Below are 20,730 nucleotides of genomic sequence, written 5' to 3'. Positions count from 1 at the left end.
CAAGTATCAAAGATTCTTTCTGTTTCCCTGCACACATCAAAATCAAATCAAGTTGATTTTGGTACCCAAGTTTCCTTGGGTCCTGTCTTGTTAGCTTTCTTTTTCTGTTTCTTGGGCTTTACCTCATTTGACTTGGGGATATCAGATTCATCCTTAGTCATTTGAGTTGGGCCTTTGAAACCATTCATTGCAACAGAATTATTATGCATATTATAATCAACAGGGAATGGCATGCTATTAGTGAACATGTTATTCCAGTAAGGCATGTTAAATGACATTTGTGGCATACTAAATGCAGCATAATAAGGATTAGGTGCAAATGGCATATTAGCAAATTGTGCATTCATATTATGTGTAGACATAGCATTCATAGGCATGGGAGGCATGGCATTCATGTTAGGAAAGTGAGGTGGCACAGACATGGAAGTAGGCATGGCAGATTTGCAATTAACAGACAAATGATTTACACTACCACACTTGACACATATTTTTCTAGGAGCATATTTATCAGGTGTGTAGTTATTGTGTTTGTTAATCTCTACTTTACCATTTCTATTATTTTTCTTTTTAGCCTTTGTTTTCACCTCAATCTTTTCAAGTCTGTCACTTAACTATTTGACAGTCATGTGACCAACATTATCCTTTTTCCCTTTCTTAACTTGACTCGATTCTCCTGAAACAAAGTTCTTGGAAACAGATCCATACTTTTCATTTAACTTAACAAGTTTGGCTTTACTGATAGGCTTGCTTACAGCCGACGGATGAGGATTTTCATCAGTCGACGGATAATCCTTTTTGTTATCCGACGGATGATCCTCATCATCCGTCGAGTCTACATCTGTTAGCACTCCATCCACCAAATTTGGTTCTAGTTTCTCCTTGTTCTTTTTCCAGGCTGCATCACAGAAGGACTCGATTCCTTGAACTTTGGTGATTTGAGCATGGACATCTCTAGATGTTTTCCATGCCTTAATCACCTCATGTTCACGCTCGAGTTGCTTCTTCAAAATTTCTTCTTTCTTCAAGGACTCAGTTAATTCCTCCTTGGCGATCTTACATTCAATTCTTAATTTTTCAAAATCAATGAACTGAGACTCTAGCGCATTATTTCTCTCACTCAAAAACAAATTGTTTTCTTTGATTTTAGCATTTTCTTTAGTAAGAGACTTAAGTGTAACACGCAAATGATATAACTCTATAGACATATCATTTATAGCATCATTACACTCACCTTTAGATAAATGTGCAAGGTTTGTAGTAATTAACTGATTACTTGAAGAACTTGTTTCTGTTTCATCAGACTTAGCCATTAGGGCTAGATTGACATAGCTGACATCTTCATCTTCATCCAGACCATTTGCTGCCCAGTAGTTTTCTTGTGTAATAAAAGATCTTTCCTTTTGTTTGAGCAGCTCAAATTATTTTTGCTTATAATCCACAGGCTCAAACTTTTTCTTACTGGAATCTGACTTTCTACACTCACTGGCAAAATGCCCTGCCAAGCCACATTTGAAACATTTGAATTTTGATTTATCCACCATGTTTCTATTTGGCTTGGCTGCTCCAAAGTTCTTTTTGAACTTGAGCTTGGAAAATCTTCTGGAAAGAAATGCTAAATGTTCATCAATGTCTTCCATGTCATCTTGGCTCAAAGAATCTTCACTTTCTACTGCAAGCCCCTTGCCCTTGCTTTCACAGACCCTTGAAGTTGACTCAAAAGCTTCCATCTTCATCTCCTTCTCTTTCGCTAACTCAGCAACTAGTGCAATGGACCCCCCTTTCTTCCTTCCTCTCTCCATCCTCTCATCTTGCTCTATTTCAAGCTCATAAGTTTTCAGGATGCCATACAGTCTCTCCAAAGTAAACTCCTTATAATCTTGTGAGTTTCTCAATGAGACTGTCATTGGTTTCCATTCCTTTGGAAGAGATCTAAGGAATTTCAGGTTGGAGTCTTTAGTCTGATAGACCCTTCCATGCAACTTTAAAGCATTTAGCAGTTTTTGAAACCTCCCAAAAATTTCAGTGAGAGACTCACTTTCTTCATTATGAAAATGCTCATATTGCTGAATCAGTAGTTGCATCTTGTTTTCTCTAACTTGCTCAGTGCCATCACAGATGATCTGTATTGTATCCCAAACATCCTTGGTAGTTTTGCAGTTGATAATGTTGTCAAACATATCACCATCAACTCCATTAAACAGGATATTCATGGCCTTTTTATCCTTCATGACTTGTTCAATATCAGGATCAGACCATTCATGCATTGGCTTGGGGATAGATGGCTCATTTCCAGTTGCAGCTCTCAGTGGAACATGAGGGCCTCTTTCTATGCAGTCCACATAGGCCTCATCTTGAGAAAGCAAATGAAGATGGATCTTTACTTTCCAATGATGGTAATTATCTTTATCCAGAAAAGGAATCTTGACTCCAACATCCTTCTTGTTCATCTTGATGTATTATTTTGATCTTTAAACTTTTTGTTCTTCAAGAGCTTGCTCTGATACCAATTGTTAGTCCCTTAACAATATAACAAGAATTACAGAAGGGGGGTTGAATAGAATTCTTGAAACTTTTTCTTGAATAAAAATGTTCGAACTCAAATATATATATATAAGTGTGAATTGATTAGCAGAATGCGGAATAGTTACTTGAAATGAATCAAAACACAAGTAATTAAAAACAAGAGTCTTTAAAAACTTTCTGGTGGATTTGAATGATTCCACCAGAGATATATAATATATATCGAGAGAACTCTGTGTGCAAAAAGTTCACAGCTTCTTACAAAATGATAACAACTAAGAATGAGAGAAATGTTAAGAATGCAGCTTACAAATGTTTCTCTCTTGGTTGCTTAGTTCCTTAGTTACTATTCTATTTGCTGCTTCTTGGTTTATATATCACCAAGATTACAAAGTAATAAGACATGATAATAAAACAAAAACTATGAAGTCTAATACAATGCTACTTCATTACTCTATTTCAGTATATTTGAATATCTTCATAATAGTGTGGAAATGGCAATGCTTCTTTGTTCTCGAAAACCCAGTTGAATAGGCTACCACATTCCATTTACATACACTCGACGCATGTGACTTTGTCACTGTCAACAGATATTTGAATTCTTTATCCGTTGGGTTTATGATCATTCGTCGAGTTAATGATCATCCGTCGGATTGTTGATCATCCGTCGAATCCATTGTTGTTCATCCGTCGGGTAGCAATCAGGCACTTGACTTCATTTCATTTATGTAGAATTACAAGACATCATCTATGTACAATTAATCAACCTATTCTGCATATCTAGTTACAGTCAACATGACTTAAGTACTACTACAGATTCTAAACAATGTGTATGCAAAAATGTACTACAGACTTATTGTTAAATAAGCTACTCACTCGATGGATAATAAGTCATCATCCGTCGGGACTAAAATGAGTTATCCGTCAGGACTATAATCCTTATCCGTCGAGTGCTACATTTTTACTGAGTAAAATCTACAAGGTGTTCTGTTCATGAAGTCATCAAGTACACAACATATACACAACAATAGCGAAGAAGCTTGGAGTTGAATAAAATTGTTTTAGGAAAAATGTTCTAAGTTAAGATATCGACAAATCACAGATCAAGTAATATAGAGAAGTCATTCGAGAACTCTAGAATGACTTATCGAGAAGTCCAAAATGGCTTATAGAGAAGTCTCAGAGATATCGACAAGTCAAATGAAGATGTGAAGATTGGAGATATCGACAAGTCATTTCTACATATAGAGAACTCAGAGATACCGATAAGTCAAAATGAAGATGTCAAGATTGGAGATATCTACAAGTCAATTTCTCATTATAGATCTCTGAGATATGGACAAGTCAATTCTACATGTAGAGATCTCAGACATATCGACAAGTCATTTAACATGCAAAGATCAAGAGGCCTCGACAAGTCAAATATACCTAGAGAGAACTCAGAGTTCTCGATAAGTCATTATACTTATCGAGATGTCACTTCTCTATAAAATAAACTGAAGATCTCGATATGCCTCTCAAATACATAATGCAAACAAATTCAAGATCCAAGATTATTAGTCAACAAACGATCTATCAACTAGATTGAAAAGTCTACAAAGTAGTTGAGGAGAATAAAAGATCAAGAGCCAAGATTAACTAGACAAGGGATAGTCCAGACCTGCAAGATTCCGCACAGATTTGTTAAGCTAGAAATGAAAATAGAAAAAGGTTATTTTAGAAAAGAGTTTAGTACATTTTAGTGCAAGTTTTGTAAACCTGTGATGCTAGTGTATAAAGCATACACCGGTTCTTAGTTTAGAAGTAACAAACAGATTTATATTTTTTTGTATCCTCTCAAGGAAGAAGCTGAGTTCTTATATTTTTAAGAACATAGAATTTGTAGCAAGACAAACTTAATTAATAAAAATTAAGTGAGTTTTGAAATATTGTGTTTGTTGTGCTTGTTGTTTTAATTCTGCTAACACAATTTCTCTACAATCAAACTGCTTTGTTCACCTACCATATCCAAACAAGTTTTAAAAAGCTAAAAATCCAAAGAAACATATTCACCTCCCCCCCTTCTGTGTTGTACTCAATATCTAACACATACCATTAATGCTTATTCCTCCGGTTATGATTCTCGGGAAATCATCTATGTTATTGTTGGCAAAATTTGTTTCTACCATTTTCTCTTTTTGACTTTTGAGAAGATTAGTATATATTAGCAAGATGATTTGGGGCATGACAATTATGTATCCAGTGCCCATTCATGCCGCACCTATAGCAAACATTTTTAGTTTTTCCTCATCGTGGTGCCTTTCTTTTACTCTGTGATTCAGATTGCCACTTCCGGTGACCAGAGTTGTTATATGGACGGAAATGCCCATGGCTACGACATCGTCCACGGTACCAACCTTGGCCCCGTCCACCTCTATACCCTTTTCACGTACATTCTGCTAGAATGACATGCTATTTACTTCAGGTAATGGGGCAGATCCTATTGGACGAGATTGATAATTCTTAATCACCAATTCATGATTTTGTTCAGCAACGAGGAGAGTTGATAGAAGATCCCCGAACTTAGTAAATTTGCGCTCCATGTACATCTCTGCTAAGTTGATATTGTTGGGGTGAAAAGTTGATAGTGTTTTATCGATTTTTCTTTTCTCTATAACTTTCTCACCACAGATAATAAGCCTATAACTTATCTTGAACAAAGCAGAGTTATATGCTCGGACACTCTTAAAATCCTGAAGTCTAAAATTAGCCCAATCATTTTCAGCTGCAAGTAGATAAATTAGTTTATGGTGATCGAACCTATTCTTTAGATTTTCCCATAAAATAAAGGGATCCTCGGCTTCTAAGTTCTCAGATTTTAAATCTTCATGCATGTGGTGTCGTAGAAAATTATAGAGGTAAAGTTTTCTTCAACCGTGGATTTATTTTCTGCCTTTATTGTATCACTAAATTTCTTTGAACCCAAGTGCAACTTTACATCTTGTACCTATGATAATTATAGCCAGAAATGTCCAAGGCAACGAACGACAAGCTTGTAATTAATATTTATCATACTAAATCTGAATTAACACGAAAATTATTAAAGTTTAATGAGTATATTGCATAAAATCCTAGTTAATCGGGTGCGTTAATAAATACACAATAATCGATGTATATATCATTATTATCATTGATATTATGAACAGATCTATATATAGAATAACAAATGGATTTTCACCCGCCATACAAACGTCTGCGTATTCAGGTTATATTCGACAAATAATAAATTTAAGAAAAAAATCTTGATAAGTTAAGTAGAGCACAAAAGTTATTATCCGATAAGTATACAATATATAAATTAAGGTTCCCACTATATCAGTATTACCCAAAATTAAATGGTACCGTAAAATAATTTTAATAGGCGGTGCTCCGGCCATATATATTTAAATTATTAGTATATGGTGTAACCACATATACTCCGGTCATATATATATTTAAATTATATCTTGAGGGTATAACCACGTCTACTTATATATATGTATATTTAAATAAAATTATACCTTCTCAGTTTCGGCAGGGTTTCGTGCTGATAACGTGTTATAAAATAACAGCTATAGTAACAATAAAAAAAGCTACTAAAAGAACTACTATATTTGATCGCAAAGAGAGGAAGATGAGGAGGAGAAAGAGTAGGAAAGATAGAATTTTCGGTGCAATTTTCATTTACAGATTCAAGTTATAATTATAGCAAGTGAAAGGGGACATATAATTAATTTACATGATAACAATTCTACATCTAAAAGTTAGCCCTCCTATTAAAATGTTTGACTATGTGACAAATCAATGCACAACCATTCGTAATTTCTTTATCAACTATTCGAATTTTTGTAATTTTTAATTTTTATCAAAGAATTTTGGTCTGTTCGTTTTGGGAGCATAGGTTATTAGTTAATAGAAGTGGTGTTTGTTTTTTTGAGAAAAGTGTCCTAAGTATGTATATAATTAGAGGAGTCACATGAGTATTTAGTATATTTTAATGATAATTAAATTAGTAAAATTTCAATAGTTATATAATTACAAATGTATTTCTCGTATATTAACATTAAAAAAAATTGTACTCACCTACGTATTTAGATATATCAAATTCTTTTTTTAAATAAATCTCAAGTGCCGAGATATTAAAAATTCTGATTTTTTTACATTTAGCTTTTTATCCAATTTCGAATAACAAGGGTTAGCTAAATGTGGATGCTATCAAAAACAATAAGAGCTTGTTTGGTTAACATTATTTTACCCAGGTATTTGAAATTCCCTGGAAGTGCAAATAATAGAGTTGTTTGGTTATTAAAAATAAAGGAAGTTCAAATTACTTGGTAAGTTCTATTACCCACCAACTAAGGAAGTGGCTAACCCACACTCCTCACGGGTATTCAAACTTCCTGTGTAGATAGATGATAAAAAGACATCATTATCCCTAAAAAAAGAAAAGGCGCGTACTTTATAGAAAAAAAGAGCGAGTTCTTTTAGGTTTATAGGTGTATTTATATAATATATTCACAGACATCTTCTTAATTAGCATCTCAATTCTCTGCTCCACATTCACATTTACCCAAAGAAAATTGGTATGTTATTATTTCCTTCTTCATGCTCGATTTACAACTAGTTTTATTAACATATAATTCACGTATTTTATATGTGTTGTTGTATATAATTTTTTTGATTTTATTAGATTACAAGATCAATAAAAGACGTGTGATGATATTGATAGGAATTTAGTTTATTTTGTGATTATTTTTTCCTCTTATCTCAGTTTAATCGTTTATGTGAATTTTTGTTATACAGTAATGGCGCGCCCACCTTTGAGTAATCGTAAAGAAATTCTGACTGCGTGTGTTGTGACTTATAAACATATTATGGTTATGCTCATGGAAACTATAGTTGAGTTAGTTCATTTAATTGTTGTTTTAAATATTAAAATTCACATGCCAATAACATATGTGTTTGATAATTGCACTCAAGAGAGATTATTGGCCAGACATTTAAATCTTAGACCAATAATTCAAGATAGCGATGTAGCTTGCTTAGATAATTTAAGAATGGATAAAGCATGTTTCTATAAGTTATGTGAGATGCTTAGAGATGTTGGAGGGCTGCGTGGGAGTAAGAATTCGAGTTTAGAGGAAGTGGTTGCAATATTTTTGTATGTACTTGCTCATGATACAAAAAATCGAAGGGTTCAGTTGCATTTTAGAAGAAGTGGTGAGACGGTATCCAGATATTTCAATTCTGTACTACGAGCTATTATTAGATGTAATCATCTTTTACTAAAAAAGCCCCAACCGGTGACAGAAGATTGCCAAGATGAGAGATGGATGTGGTTTCAGGTAAATGAAATATTAATGTACTTTTAGTTTTGATTTTTTTATGCAAATTTGTAAATTTATATAAATATTTTCTTTATGAGTACATAGAATTGCTTAGGTGCATTGGATGGAACTCATATAAAAGTTCGGATTGGCGATAAAGACAAAGCTAGATTCAGGAACAGAAAAGGAGAACTCACCACTAATGTCTTAGCAGCGTCCTCCCGTGATATACAATTTACCTATATTTTACCTGGTTGGGAGGGTTCAGCACATGATAATAGAGTACTCTATGATGCACTTTCTAGAAAGAATTGTTTAAAAGTTCCCCAAGGTAATGTATTTAGTGATCTTTTTTAAATAATTGATATAATTCATTTTATCTAATTAAAAGAGTTAATAACTTTCTGTACTTTATATTTTAGGATATTACTACTTATGTGATGCTGGATATATGAACTGTGACGGATTTTTGACCCCGTATAGAGCGCAAAGATATCATTTGAGTGTGTGGAAGGATGGTGCTCAACCAACATCGGCAGAAGAATATTTTAACATGAGGCATTCTCAAGCCAGGAATGTAATTGAAAGATGTTTTGGTTTGCTTAAAATGCGGTGGGGGATTTTAAGAAACACTACTTGGTACTCTAGGAAGACTGTGGGTAGAATTATTTTGGCATGCGCGCTGATGCATAATTTTATTCGAACATACATGAATTCAGGCCCTTTGGAGCATTTGCTTAGAGATAACATGGAAGATTTGGATGAAAACTTTATTGGACATATGGAGAGTAGCAATGCATGGTCTACTTTTAGAAATAATTTAGCACATGAAATGTATGACGCGCATCTCCGGCAATTATAGTTTTCGCAAAAAAAACCAGCTAGTAGTTTTAAGGAACTTTATTTTCTGTTGCTTTCTTTCGACTAGGAACTTAATATTTTGCTTTGTAATTTATTTATTAGAAAAAAATTGATTGGCCTAACTGTGATGTTTTGCTTTTGTTTTCTTAATTGAACTCTAGTTTTAGAGTACTAGTAATACTGTGAAATTAATTCTGTGACATTCTATGTATTTGGTTACCATTACAGGGATCTATATGATGCAAAGGTAGCTCCGGAAATATATAATTTATAGTCAGGTTATTACTGTCATTCTCATCCCCCGTTCCCCGGTATACTTATTTATGTCATCTGAATTTAAATAGTAAATGTTGATTTTCGCGATAAAATAATAGTACTCACTGGTAAATTAGTTATGTGAGTGATTTTGATATAACTGGTCATTCATGTTATCATATTTCCATTGTTACTTTTCTATGCTTAGCTTCTTAAAACTTAAATCGTATTTTTATCTATGTAGTTTCATCTTAATTTCCAGTGATCATGAGAAACTCACAAGGAAATGAAAACAATAGTACTCGAAAATGCTCGAGATGGACAGCTGCAGAGGATCGTGCACTTGTTAATGCAATTAATGATTTACTGGAACTGGGTGGCCAGAAAGGAGACAATGGTCAATTTAAAAGCGGTGCTTGGGCTAAAGTGAAGACTATTATGCAACAAAAATTACCTGGTTGTGACAAAAAAGCCAAGCCTCATATCGAATCTAGAATTAAGCTATTAAGAAAATAATATGATGCTATTGCAGAGATGTTAGGTCCAAGTGCTAGTGGTTTTGGCTGGAATGACGAAGGAAAGTTTGTCACATGTCCACAATCTGTTTGGGATGATTGGGTAAAGGTAATTATTGAAAAATTGCAATGAACATGGCTGACATTATATTTGTTTGATATTTTTAATGTTACAACATATAAAAAGTGTGTCAATTGTGCATTATAGAGTCACCCAAATGCTGCAAGTCTGAGGAATAAGCCTTTCCCGTTATTTGATGAGCTTAGCAAAATATTTGGGAAAGACCGGGCTGTAGGAAATGAGTATGCAAATGCAATGGATGCACTTGAAGAGCTTGAGGAAGAAATAAGGGATGGAGAAGATGAACAAGTACCCAATTTTACAGAGGATAGTCATACTTCTAATAAACAGAATCGTTAAATGGAGACTCCTGGTTCAAGCACATCATCCTCTGTCAAGACAAAAAAGGCTAGGACTGAAACTACTGAAGTTTTGAAAGATTTTTCCAGCAAGCTTGAAAAAATGAGTGGCGTTATGGAGACTGCTAGTGAACATATCGGACGACTTGCCAGCTGCTTTCAGCATGAGTCTGATTCAGCAGAAAGAAGAATGCAGGTAACATCCGAAGTAATAAAAATTCAAGGGTTAAGTGCTCCTCAAGTATTGATGGTATCGAAAAAAATTGCTCTAAATTCTCTTGAAGTTGACTTCTTTTTCAGTCTTCCGGATGATTACAAATATACTTATGTGCAAGGTTTGTTAATCCTGGATGAAAAAGATAAATAATTATCCTACTGCTTGATGGGGTGTAGGAATATTTAAGTTGCTCATTTTGAAGTTGTAACCTTCTGCTTTTGGTGTTAGTATCCAATACTTGAATTAAACACTATTTATTTGAAGTTTTTATGATTGCTTTTAATTTTGAAGTTGTCTCCTGCTTCTAATTGTTGGAAATCTTTCTTTTTTTAATCCACACATTTTTGTCTTGAATTTAATCCCCCTAATACGCTATTAGGCCCATAGTTACTTCATACACCGAAGCAGAGAACACAATTTCAGTTTCACTCCAAGCCAATTTGGCTATGTCAAATTAACACATAATCGAAAAAAGTGTGTCGATGTGTTTGGACGTTTATTGTGAAGATAATATTGTTTTCGTCACCCCCTCCTAATCTCAGAATAATTAGCTCAGTTCAGAAGTATTTTCATTTGAAATAGTTCATTTATGTAGTTACCATACAAGTCAAGAAGTTTGAGGTTGAAAATTTTTGAAATGTCAGGAGGAATAAAGCTATACATGAGATTATTTTCGAGATGAATTTGTACAGGCTAGCTGCAGGTCTGAGGAATTTATTAAAGAGGAAAAAAAGTATAGAGATTAGTGTTACCATTGTGACCTGAAAAGTTGTTATGTGATAGAATATGGATATGTATGTTTGTAAGGACTGATCTTACAATGCAAATTTTGTAAAATTGTATTCAGGCGTTTGATCGTGCTTATCCTTCTTTTATGACGGGTGGTTCAAATATGATCTCACACACTTTGTATTGTTAGTTCCCCTCTAAGTCTCATTTTGAGAATCGAGAGAAGTATCAGCGTCAATATATTCATTCCTGGACACAATATAGAATACCGTGGACAAGAAAAAATGTTGAACATTACAATAAATACACCTAAGTGCTATTATTTTAATTGACTTGCTAATCTCCAAGATATGAAATTGTTGAATATGAATAGTGTGCAGAGGCTCTTCGGAGACCATTATGAATATATTCAAATTTTTGTCCGTGAATATTTTTTAGTGTTGAAGTAGTCATATGCAGTGTCAAGAGGATACTACAGTGACACAAAAGATATCACAATGTAAAAAAAGCAAACAATGTACTTCATGTGCCCAAGGGTATGGTAGTCGTTGTATATATATTAGATCAGAAGTAGACTAGTTTAACGAAACAAGTAATGGGAAATGTATACCCAGTAAGATTAACTTGCCACCGTCAACCAAACAAAAATATAGCACTTCCCGGAAACTCTATTTACATGGGAAGTTCAATTTATTTAGGAAGTTAATACCCTTTACTAACCAAACAAGCACTAATTTTGTCATTTCTTCCTCTTATTATTAGCCCCGTGTATTTCGCTAAAAAGTAATAAAAAAAAACCTCCATGTAATGTAATCGGACAAATCAATATTTGTTCATGGACCAGTAAACCCAATAATCCCTCTACAATTTTTACTAAAGCCCACAAAACACCTAAATCATCTTGGGCCAAGCCCAAGAAGCCCAGTCGCCTTTTTATAAGTGAGAAGTTAAAACCCTAATTAGGTTTTTCATTCTCATATATTCTAGCCATTCCTCAGCCGTAACTAAGACAAGCCAAGAGAGGCCATTCTCATCACTTCAACAATGGGTATGCATTTTACTTCAATCTTCCTTATTACATCTATATCAATATAAGTATAAATCTTAGATTTGATCATATGTTTTGTTACTAATTTGTTAGTTACGTTTAGTTTAAGGTTGTAAGATCTGCTGTGTTAGTTTTATTACACAGGTTTTTATGATGTTTTATCTTTGGTTTATATTTATGTGTGTGTTTATGGTTTAATTTGTAATGAAAATGAATAGGGGCTTATACATTAGTTTTATTACACAGGTTTATGATGTTTTATTTATGTTATAAATGTGTGTTTATGGTTTGATTTGTAATAAAAATGAATAGGAGCTTATACTTATGTATCGGAGCTATGGAGGAAGAAGCAGTCAGATGTGATGAGGTTTGTGCAGAGAGTTAGGTGCTGGGAGTATCGTCAGCATCCTTCCATTGTTCGTGTCACTCATCCCACTCGCCCCGATAAGGCCCGTCGTCTTGGCTACAAAGCTAAGCAGGTATATATGCTACTCACATTTATTCAACATTTTAATTGATTGTATTTGATTGTTTATTCAAGTGATCTGCATTGTGTTGCAGCTTCGGAACTATGATTGATTGTTGGGGTTGTTTTTTATTAGGTTGTAGCTACTGATTGTAAGATTAGTTTTCGGTTTATGGAAATTTGTATCGGCATGTTTGCCTGTTTGTGTGTATGCCATGGTTTGTGTATTTAGAACAGTGGTCTTGGAATGTGCCTGGAAATGAAAAAAAGAACACAAAACTCTGGTTTTATTGTACTTTGTCTTAAGTCAAGGTCTTGTTTTGTTTTATGAAAATTGTTAAATGTCATTGGATGGCATAGAGAAGGGCAAGTGATGGAGATTTGTAAATTTGAAGATGGGGAGGGGCGGTTTGAATTAATCCTCAGATGTGTAATTCAGCAGTAATATGTTAATTAATTTTCTCATGAATATGAAGGTTGGTTTGGATGATGGGGTTTTCTTGTTTTGTCCAATTTGCACCCTGAAATAAAAGCCAAAAATTGTTAAAGTAGATGATATAAACAAAACAATAAAAAAATCGAATGAATTGAGTAATCCCTGTTGGAATTAGTTTTTGAAGAACTACATTTGAACTCTTTGGAAAAAAAATGTTAGTCTAAACAAACAAATTATTAGTGATATGTATCATATATTTTTCTTATTAACTAAATATGTCCTTGTATATATATGGTATTTACCTATTTTAATGATAGCTATGGCCATGAATGGATTTACAAGGTCTAAGTTCACCTTTCTGTTGCTTTTCCCCACGGCTTAGTTATTACCTCTAATACCCTATCAGGGGTTAATTTCTAAAGATTTTTTAAATGTAATCTACATGATATTACTACTGTAATTTTGACTTGCAGTTTTTGTAGTTCTTTTTTTACCTCACCATTAGATTTTCCTAATCTGTCTCTAACCATGGTCCCCTTTCAGCTAATGAAGCGTTGCCTCTTGACAAGTTTGTCTTGTTCAAGAAGTTGCTCTTTTGGAGACCACTGTATATTGATCTGTTCAGTGTACACTTCTATGCCTGATATATAGTTTGAGGATTTTTATGTTATATGTACCGGATGTCCGTTTCATTTTTTTGTTGGCTGCAGATGTTATATGTACTGTTAATTGTGATATTGCAGTATACAATTTTAAAGTTATTTGAATCATCTCACTTTCTTTTTAAGCTAGGTGCAAAGGTTATATGAACTGTTAACTGTGATATTGAACTTAACAATTTCACAGGTGTTAGAATCATATCACTTTCTTTCCAAGCTATAGTTTAATTGTGTGGGGAGGATATTAGTTGTACAATTCCTTATTTCCCTTTGATTTGAGTTTTGCGGTATAAATATCTAAATTAGATAAGTTATACTGAAAAGCACACCAGTCTGTCAGTTTCCCCTTATGTGGTCTGTGGTGGTCTGTGGATTGTGTTTAACCAAGAACATCAATGGGCACTTATGTCATGATACATTATATATAATATTCTAGTCTTTTTGATAATGTCATAGCAAATAGTTGCAAGGGACCTTATCCTTAAATTTTATGAGGTGTATCTCAGTTTGTAAATTATGTTGGAATTAAATACTTTTTAATGCAAAATAAAATCATTAGGTTGCTGTCCTAACTAATCAAAGCATTTGTTGATAAGTTATGAAGCTAATAAAAATATATGTAGATAACTGTTGAGTCAGGTAGTTGGGTTGTGTTGTTCCGTTTGTACAGATTTTTGTGATCTTGCAGATTGCTTATAGTATGATGACTGCTGCAGGGTTATGTGGTCTACCGTGTACGTGTGAAACGTGGTGGACGTAAGAGACCTGTTTCCAAGGGTATTGTTTATGGAAAGCCAACAAACCAGGGTGTGACTCAGCTGAAGTTTCAGCGTAGCAAACGATCAGTTGCTGAGGAACGTGCAGGGAGGAAGCTTGCTGGTTTGAAGGTTCTCAATTCTTACTGGGTCAATGAGGTATGCACATGCAAAATGATTTCCATGCTATGTTTTAGTATCACCTCTAAGTACAATTTGCTTCACTTGTGTGTACCTTACAACGCATCTCTTGAAAGGATATGTTTGAATTGCACAACACTGTGATTATTTCTAATTGACATTTATTATTCAGGATTCAACCTACAAGTACTTTGAGGTAATTTTGGTTGATGCTGCCCACACTACTATCCGCAATGACCCAAGGATCAACTGGATTTGTAACCCTGTTCACAAGCACAGAGAGCTCCGTGGACTCACCTCTGCTGGGAAGAAATACAGGGGTCTACGTGGAAAGGGTCACCGCAATCACAAAGCTCGACCTTCAAGAAGGGCTACCTGGAAGAGAAACAACACATTGTCTCTTCGACGTTACCGTTAATGCTCATAGAGTTTTATGTGGCACTAATAATACTCAGATAGAGTGTTATAAGTCACTAAGATCATCATCCTTTTGGATTTCTAGTGTACTGTTTCTATTTGCAAGGCTAGGACTCTAATCCTGAAGCATTTCTGAGTGCAAGATACTAAGTTTTGTGTTTGTTTCAATGTTATATGTTACATTAGACTTGTCAATGATCTTTTAAACATGCTGCTCTACTACCCTTTTTCTCAAGTTGATTTACAAGCAATTTTCCAAAGGTTTTTTAAAGTCTAGCATAGCAATTACAACTTTAAGTTCACCACAGCGTTAGAATTTTAAATTGCTGTTAATTGGTTGTTCTGTGCATCTATTTGTCTATTGGCTTATCTAACATAAACTGAGCTTATTGCAGTTTTTTTCCTGTAATCTAGGAAGATAAATTTGAAAGAATTTATCTTCAAATTTGTATCTTCTCCGTGGCCTGTGGATACTGGACAGGATTTCAAATTTAGGGGATGCTCCTTGAAAAGAATGAGGTGTGAACCATATCAATATGGCATTGCTGCCATTTCAACGGAACAGCTTACAGAAGTTCAATTTTATTTATTTATTTTTCGTAGCGATAGAAACCTGAAAAATGTCCCCAGAGTGCGGGCTGAAGATACTCAAAATGTCATACCCTGAAGTCTGAAGTGGATCAGGGGTAGTAGTATTGCTGACTCGGACCTTGCTCCAATTTGCGAGTTGTAAAGCGAAAGGCATTGGACAAAGATGGGCTGTTTCATTATTTTTTACGTATTCGAATTTCTTGGGTGATGTAACCTTCTTTTCTAATATCATATCAAGGCGACAGACTTGGTAAATTGCTGTAGCGATTAATAAGTAAGAGACATGGTAAAAGAATGAACCATGTAAAAAACACGATGATAAAAGAAACTCCACGGGTCTATACTCTATAAATGTGTTGTCTTCCAATGTTTCTAAGAGTGACCAACTAGTAATTATAAGCTATCGAAGTAAACTTTCCTCATTCATACAAAAAAGTGGGGGAAAAAGAATAGAAGAAGTATGAAACATGTAATTGAGATGTTGACAAAAAAGGGTATCCAACCATAAAAAGATGAATCCATAATATGGCATGATCATTTTTCATTTTTTGCATTATAATCTCCTGCATTGCCTTGTTTTTTAATTGAGAATCTAAAATCTACAAGTGCTGGATGGCATATAGGGTTTTAATCACCACTAGTCCACTCCTGGAAATTGAATGAGTGAAGAATTGAAGTTATTGAGTTATTTTGCTTACAAAGCAAAGCATACCCATTATATGTTCCACTCAAAACTGGCATTCTCAGTGCCTATCAAGTGAGATTTAAGTAGCAGAGCTTATCTACTGCACTGTTACCTCTATCCCATTCCATTTCTGTATACTGTCTTTTTTGAAATGTCTCATTCAATTCTTTATATTTCAAAATTTATTAAAAATAGTAAAAATTTTATAATATAAAATTAACTACATGCACTTACATCCACTATTTTCTTCCATAGTTCCACTACACTAACTTTATACATTTAATATTAAATTCCCAGTGCAAGAATTCTCGTATCCGGTAAACTAGTAAGCTTATTGACCCCATAACTTTACACATTTTTCTTACTTTTTCCTACAACATTCCACTTTTTTTTAACCTCCGTGTCCAAATCAAAACGTATACGATTCAACGGAACGGAGGGAGTACTTAATAATGAGTTATGGGAGGGCAAGATATACGTAGTTTTATTGATCTTCCGTTCTCCTAATTTGTTCCCCTGAGTAAGGGTGTACGCGGTTAGGTTTGGTGCGGTTTGGAGGTCAAAATCGCACCAAATCACATATAGCGGTTTTCTTAAATCTTCAACCTCGGTCGCATTTGCGGTTGCGGTTAACCGCGATTTTTTCAACCGCGCGGTTGCGGTTGGTGCGGATCGACTTGCGGTTCAACCATCGACTTGTACGATAAATGATAAATAAAAATAGTTCATTACAATTAACTTATCAAATATTAGAAATTTGTAAAAATAAAATGTACTAACAATGGTTACTGGAAATTATATATGGCTGTTACCGCATTTGATGATATATATTACATCCCCAAACCCAAAACTCTTTATCTTTTAATTCTTATATATGATTGTTTCTGCGTTTGATGATATATATATATATATATATGATGCCCTTCCATAGCCCCAGGTGGTTCTAACAAATACCTACCGCATTGAGGTATTGAGTCAGCCCTACAACATTGTTTCATTGCAGCTAGTGTAATGAAACATTGTTGGAGGAAACTGTTTTAAATGTGATGGTTTTTGCCTGCTTTATTTTTTTTAACTTATTTTTTTTTGTTAAAAATGAATTTTTAAATATTTTTTCGAACTTATATTTTGATATTTTTGAATTAATATTTTAAACTAAAATATTTAAATTAAATATTGAATTTAAATTTTTGAGTGAAAAAGAATTTTTTTAATTATTTGTTCGAAATATTATTTTTGAATTTTTTTTTATAACAGAATATTATGAGTTTTATGTTTTTTTTTAATATTCTGAATTTTATGTTTTTTTTTATTTTTCTTGTACTTGTCCAATTTAATTTATCAATTTTTAATTTATAGTAAACGAATATAATGCTAAAAATTGAAAATGTGGAAAACTAAAAAAATAAAATTTTATCGATTTTTCGTTACCTAATAAAAAAATATAAAACAACTCAGCCCCCGGAATGCTAAATATTTTTTCGTAACAAATAAAAAAATACTTTCTGTCACCTACAGCATTGTTTCATTGCGGTTAGAGCAATGAAACATTGCTGGAGGACGATATTTAAAATGTAACGGTTCTTACCCGCTTTATTTTTTCTAATTTATTTTTTTTGTTAAAAATGAAATTTTAAATATTTTTTCGAACTTATATTTTGATATTTTTGAATTAAAATTTTAAACTAAAATATTTAAATTAAATATTGGATTTAAATTTTTGAGTGAAAAAAGTATTTTTTAATTAATTATTCGAAATAGTATTTTCGAATTTTTATTATAACGGAATATTGTGAGTTTTATATTTTTTTAATATTGTGAGTTTTATGTTTTATTTTTTTTCCTTGTACTTGTCCAATTTAATTTATCAATTTTTAATTTATAGTAAACGAATATAATGCTAAAAATTGAAAATGTGGAAAACTAAAAAAAATAAAATTTTATCGATTTTTCGTTACCTATAAAAAAATATAAAACAACTCAACCCCGGAATGCTAAATATTATTTCGTAACAAATAAAAAAAATACTTTCTGCCACCTAGAGCATTGTTTCATTGCGGCTAGTGCAATGAAACATTGCTGGTTGACGATGTTTTAAATGTAACGGTTATTGCCCGTTTTTTTTTTCTAATTTATTTTTTTGTTAAAATTAATTTTTCAATATTTTTTCGAACTTATATTTTGATATTTTTGAATTAATATTTTAAACTAAAAAATTTAAATTAAATATTGAATTTAAATTTTTGAGTGAAAAAGTATTTTTTAATTATTTGTTCGAAATAGTATTTTCGAATTTTTATTATAACGGAATATTGTGAGTTTTATATTTTTTTTTAATATTGTGAGTTTTATGTTTTTTTTTATTTTTCTTGTACTTGTCCAATTTAATTTATCAATTTTTAATTTATAGTAAACGAATATAATGCTAAAAATTGAAAATGTGGAAAACTAAAAAAAATGAAATTTTATCGATTTTTCGTTACCTATAAAAAAAATATAAAACAACTCAGCCCCCCGAATGCTAAATATTTTTTCATAACAAATAAAAAAAATATTTTCTGCCACCTACAACATTGTTTCATTGCGACTACTGCAATGAAACATTGCTCGATTACGCTGTTTTAAATGTAACGGTTATTGCCCGTTTTATTTTTTCTAATTTATTTTTTTTGTTAAAATTAATTTTTCAATATTTTTTCGAACTTATATTTTGATATTTTAGAATTAATATTTTAAACTAAAATATTTAAATTAAATATTGAATTTAAATTTTTGAGTGAAAAAATATTTTTTAATTATTTGTTCGAAATAGTGTTTTCGAATTTTTATTATAACGGAATATTGTGAGTTTTATATTTTTTTTAATATTGTGAGTTTTATGTTTTTTTTAATTTTTCTTATACTTGTCCAATTTAATTTATCAATTTTTAATTTATCGTAAACGAATATAATGCTTAAAATTGAAAATGTGGAAAACTAAAAAAAATGAAATTTTATCGATTTTTCGTTATCTATAGAAAATATAAAACAACTCAGCCCCCAGAATGCTAAATATTTTTTCGTAACAAATAAAAAAAATACTTTCTGCCACCTACAGCATTGTTTCATTGCGGCTAGTGCAATGAAACATTGCTGGAGAACGCTGTTTTAAATGTAACGGTTATTGCCCATTTTATTTTTTCTAATTTATTTTTTTGTTAAAAATTAATTTTTAAATGTTTTTTCGAATTTATATTTTGATATTTTTGAATTAATATTTTAAACTAAAATATTTAAATTAAATATTGAATTTTTTGAGTGAAAAAGTATTTTTTAATTATTTGTTCGAAATAGTATTTTCGAATTTTTATTATAACGGAATATTGTGAGTTTTATGTTTTTTTAATATTGTGAGTTTTATGTTTTTTTTATTTTTCTTGTACTTGTCCAATTTAATTTATCAATTTTAATTTATAGTAAATGAATATAATGCTAAAAATTGAAAATGTGGAAAACTAAAAAAAATGAAATTTTATCGATTTTTCGTTACATATAAAAAAATATAAAACAACTCAGCCCCCGGAATGCTAAACATTTTTTTATTACAAATAAAAAAACACCCTCTGCCACCTACATCATTATTTGATTGCGGCTAGTGCAATGAAACATTGCTGTAGGTGGTTCTTTAACCACCCGCCACAATATTTTATATATGTTGGGGTGGGTCGAACACCTCACGCAACGACGCGTTGCGGGAGGGATTTTTATTATTATTTTGTACTCATTTGTTTTTTTTAAATTAAAAATTGTTTATAAAAATTATTTAATTCATCATAACTTCGTTAAGGAGTACAAATGTGTTATTATACATAATTTTGACATATTTAAAATTTAAATTAAAATGGTTTGATTAGAATTTACTCAAAAAAGTTTTAGCGAAGACGGCACCTTTCGATCAATAAACAATCATACTTGCAGTACTCCATTCATACATTTCAGTTACTATCTTAGGTTTTTTATTTTTTTTTATTAAAACTAATATTTTAATTATTTTTCCGATTATATATTTAATTTATTTTTAAATTTTGAACTCATTATACAATTGATAATAAATGGGAAGTAGTAATAAAATTAAAAAATATAGAATAAATGGTTGTTAAAATTAATTATATATTTTCTAACTCCGTTATTATCGAAAAAAATAATTTATTAAAATATGATTTTTTGTTATTTTAGAAATTAAATAAAAACATGAATTTTGCCGCATTGTTTCATTATGGTACGTACCTCCCGCAATGTCTCATTGCTGGAGGTCTGCTGCAATGAAACAATGCGGGGCCTCCGGTGGTTACTACAACCATCCGGGGTTATATATATATTATATAGCGGTTTGTGGTTACAGTTCGATTTTTGTGATTATTTAAAAATCAAATCCGCAGTCAATTTACGAATGTACGATTTCTGTAATTTTAATTCGTATTCGGTTCGCATTTTACAATTATCCGCAAAGAACGGTGCGAGCAATTTGTGCGATTGAGCAGATTAGGGGGACAGTTTTATCCTAAGTGTTCCGATTTTGCGATTGAGCTCTTCTGCGTTGGCAACAAAAAATGTACATTCCATGAACTTCATATCAATTAATATAGAAAGGAAAGTCTGAAAGGTGAAACACAAGAAGAAACCCCTCTACT

At 32.2% G+C, this 20,730-nt stretch overlaps 2 protein-coding genes across 2 annotated transcripts; one reads left to right on the top strand and one right to left on the bottom strand.

The window, feature by feature from the left end:
• Nucleotides 1–4,769: 4,769 nt before the first annotated feature.
• On the bottom strand, nucleotides 4,770–5,393 carry LOC141697316 (uncharacterized). The gene is made up of 2 exons (XM_074501618.1): nucleotides 5,031–5,393; nucleotides 4,770–4,955 (listed from the first exon to the last, which is right to left on the bottom strand). Exons 1-2 carry the CDS (start codon nucleotides 5,391–5,393, stop codon nucleotides 4,770–4,772), a joined length of 549 nt encoding a protein of 182 aa, XP_074357719.1.
• A 6,370-nt stretch (nucleotides 5,394–11,763) lies between these two features.
• LOC141708149 (large ribosomal subunit protein eL15) lies at nucleotides 11,764–15,019 on the top strand. Its single transcript, XM_074511628.1, has 4 exons — nucleotides 11,764–11,910; nucleotides 12,223–12,389; nucleotides 14,188–14,385; nucleotides 14,540–15,019. The coding sequence occupies exons 1-4, from the start codon at nucleotides 11,907–11,909 to the stop codon at nucleotides 14,783–14,785; spliced, it is 615 nt and encodes a 204-aa protein (XP_074367729.1). The 5' UTR covers nucleotides 11,764–11,906; the 3' UTR covers nucleotides 14,786–15,019.
• The last annotated feature ends 5,711 nt before the right edge of the window (nucleotides 15,020–20,730 follow it).

This window comes from Apium graveolens, chromosome 2 (assembly GCF_009905375.1).
Source record: "Apium graveolens cultivar Ventura chromosome 2, ASM990537v1, whole genome shotgun sequence".
NCBI lineage: Eukaryota > Viridiplantae > Streptophyta > Magnoliopsida > Apiales > Apiaceae > Apium > Apium graveolens.
Note: the sequence above shows the minus strand (reverse complement) of the source record. Positions and strands in the feature narration are given on the sequence as shown.

What these genes read in the sequence shown, in the direction of transcription:
- LOC141697316 (XM_074501618.1), bottom strand. Translation starts at nt 5,393, where the DNA reads ATGCATGAAGATTTAAAATCTGAGAACTTAGAAGCCGAGGATCCCTTT. An exon ending in CTGAACAAAATCATGAATTG is followed by an intron (nt 4,956 to 5,030) that starts GTGATTAAGAAT and finishes TCATTCTAGCAG; the next exon opens with AATGTACGTGAAAAGGGTAT.
- LOC141708149 (XM_074511628.1), top strand. An exon ending in TTGGCTACAAAGCTAAGCAG is followed by an intron (nt 12,390 to 14,187) that starts GTATATATGCTA and finishes TGACTGCTGCAG; the next exon opens with GGTTATGTGGTCTACCGTGT. An exon ending in ATTCTTACTGGGTCAATGAG is followed by an intron (nt 14,386 to 14,539) that starts GTATGCACATGC and finishes TTTATTATTCAG; the next exon opens with GATTCAACCTACAAGTACTT.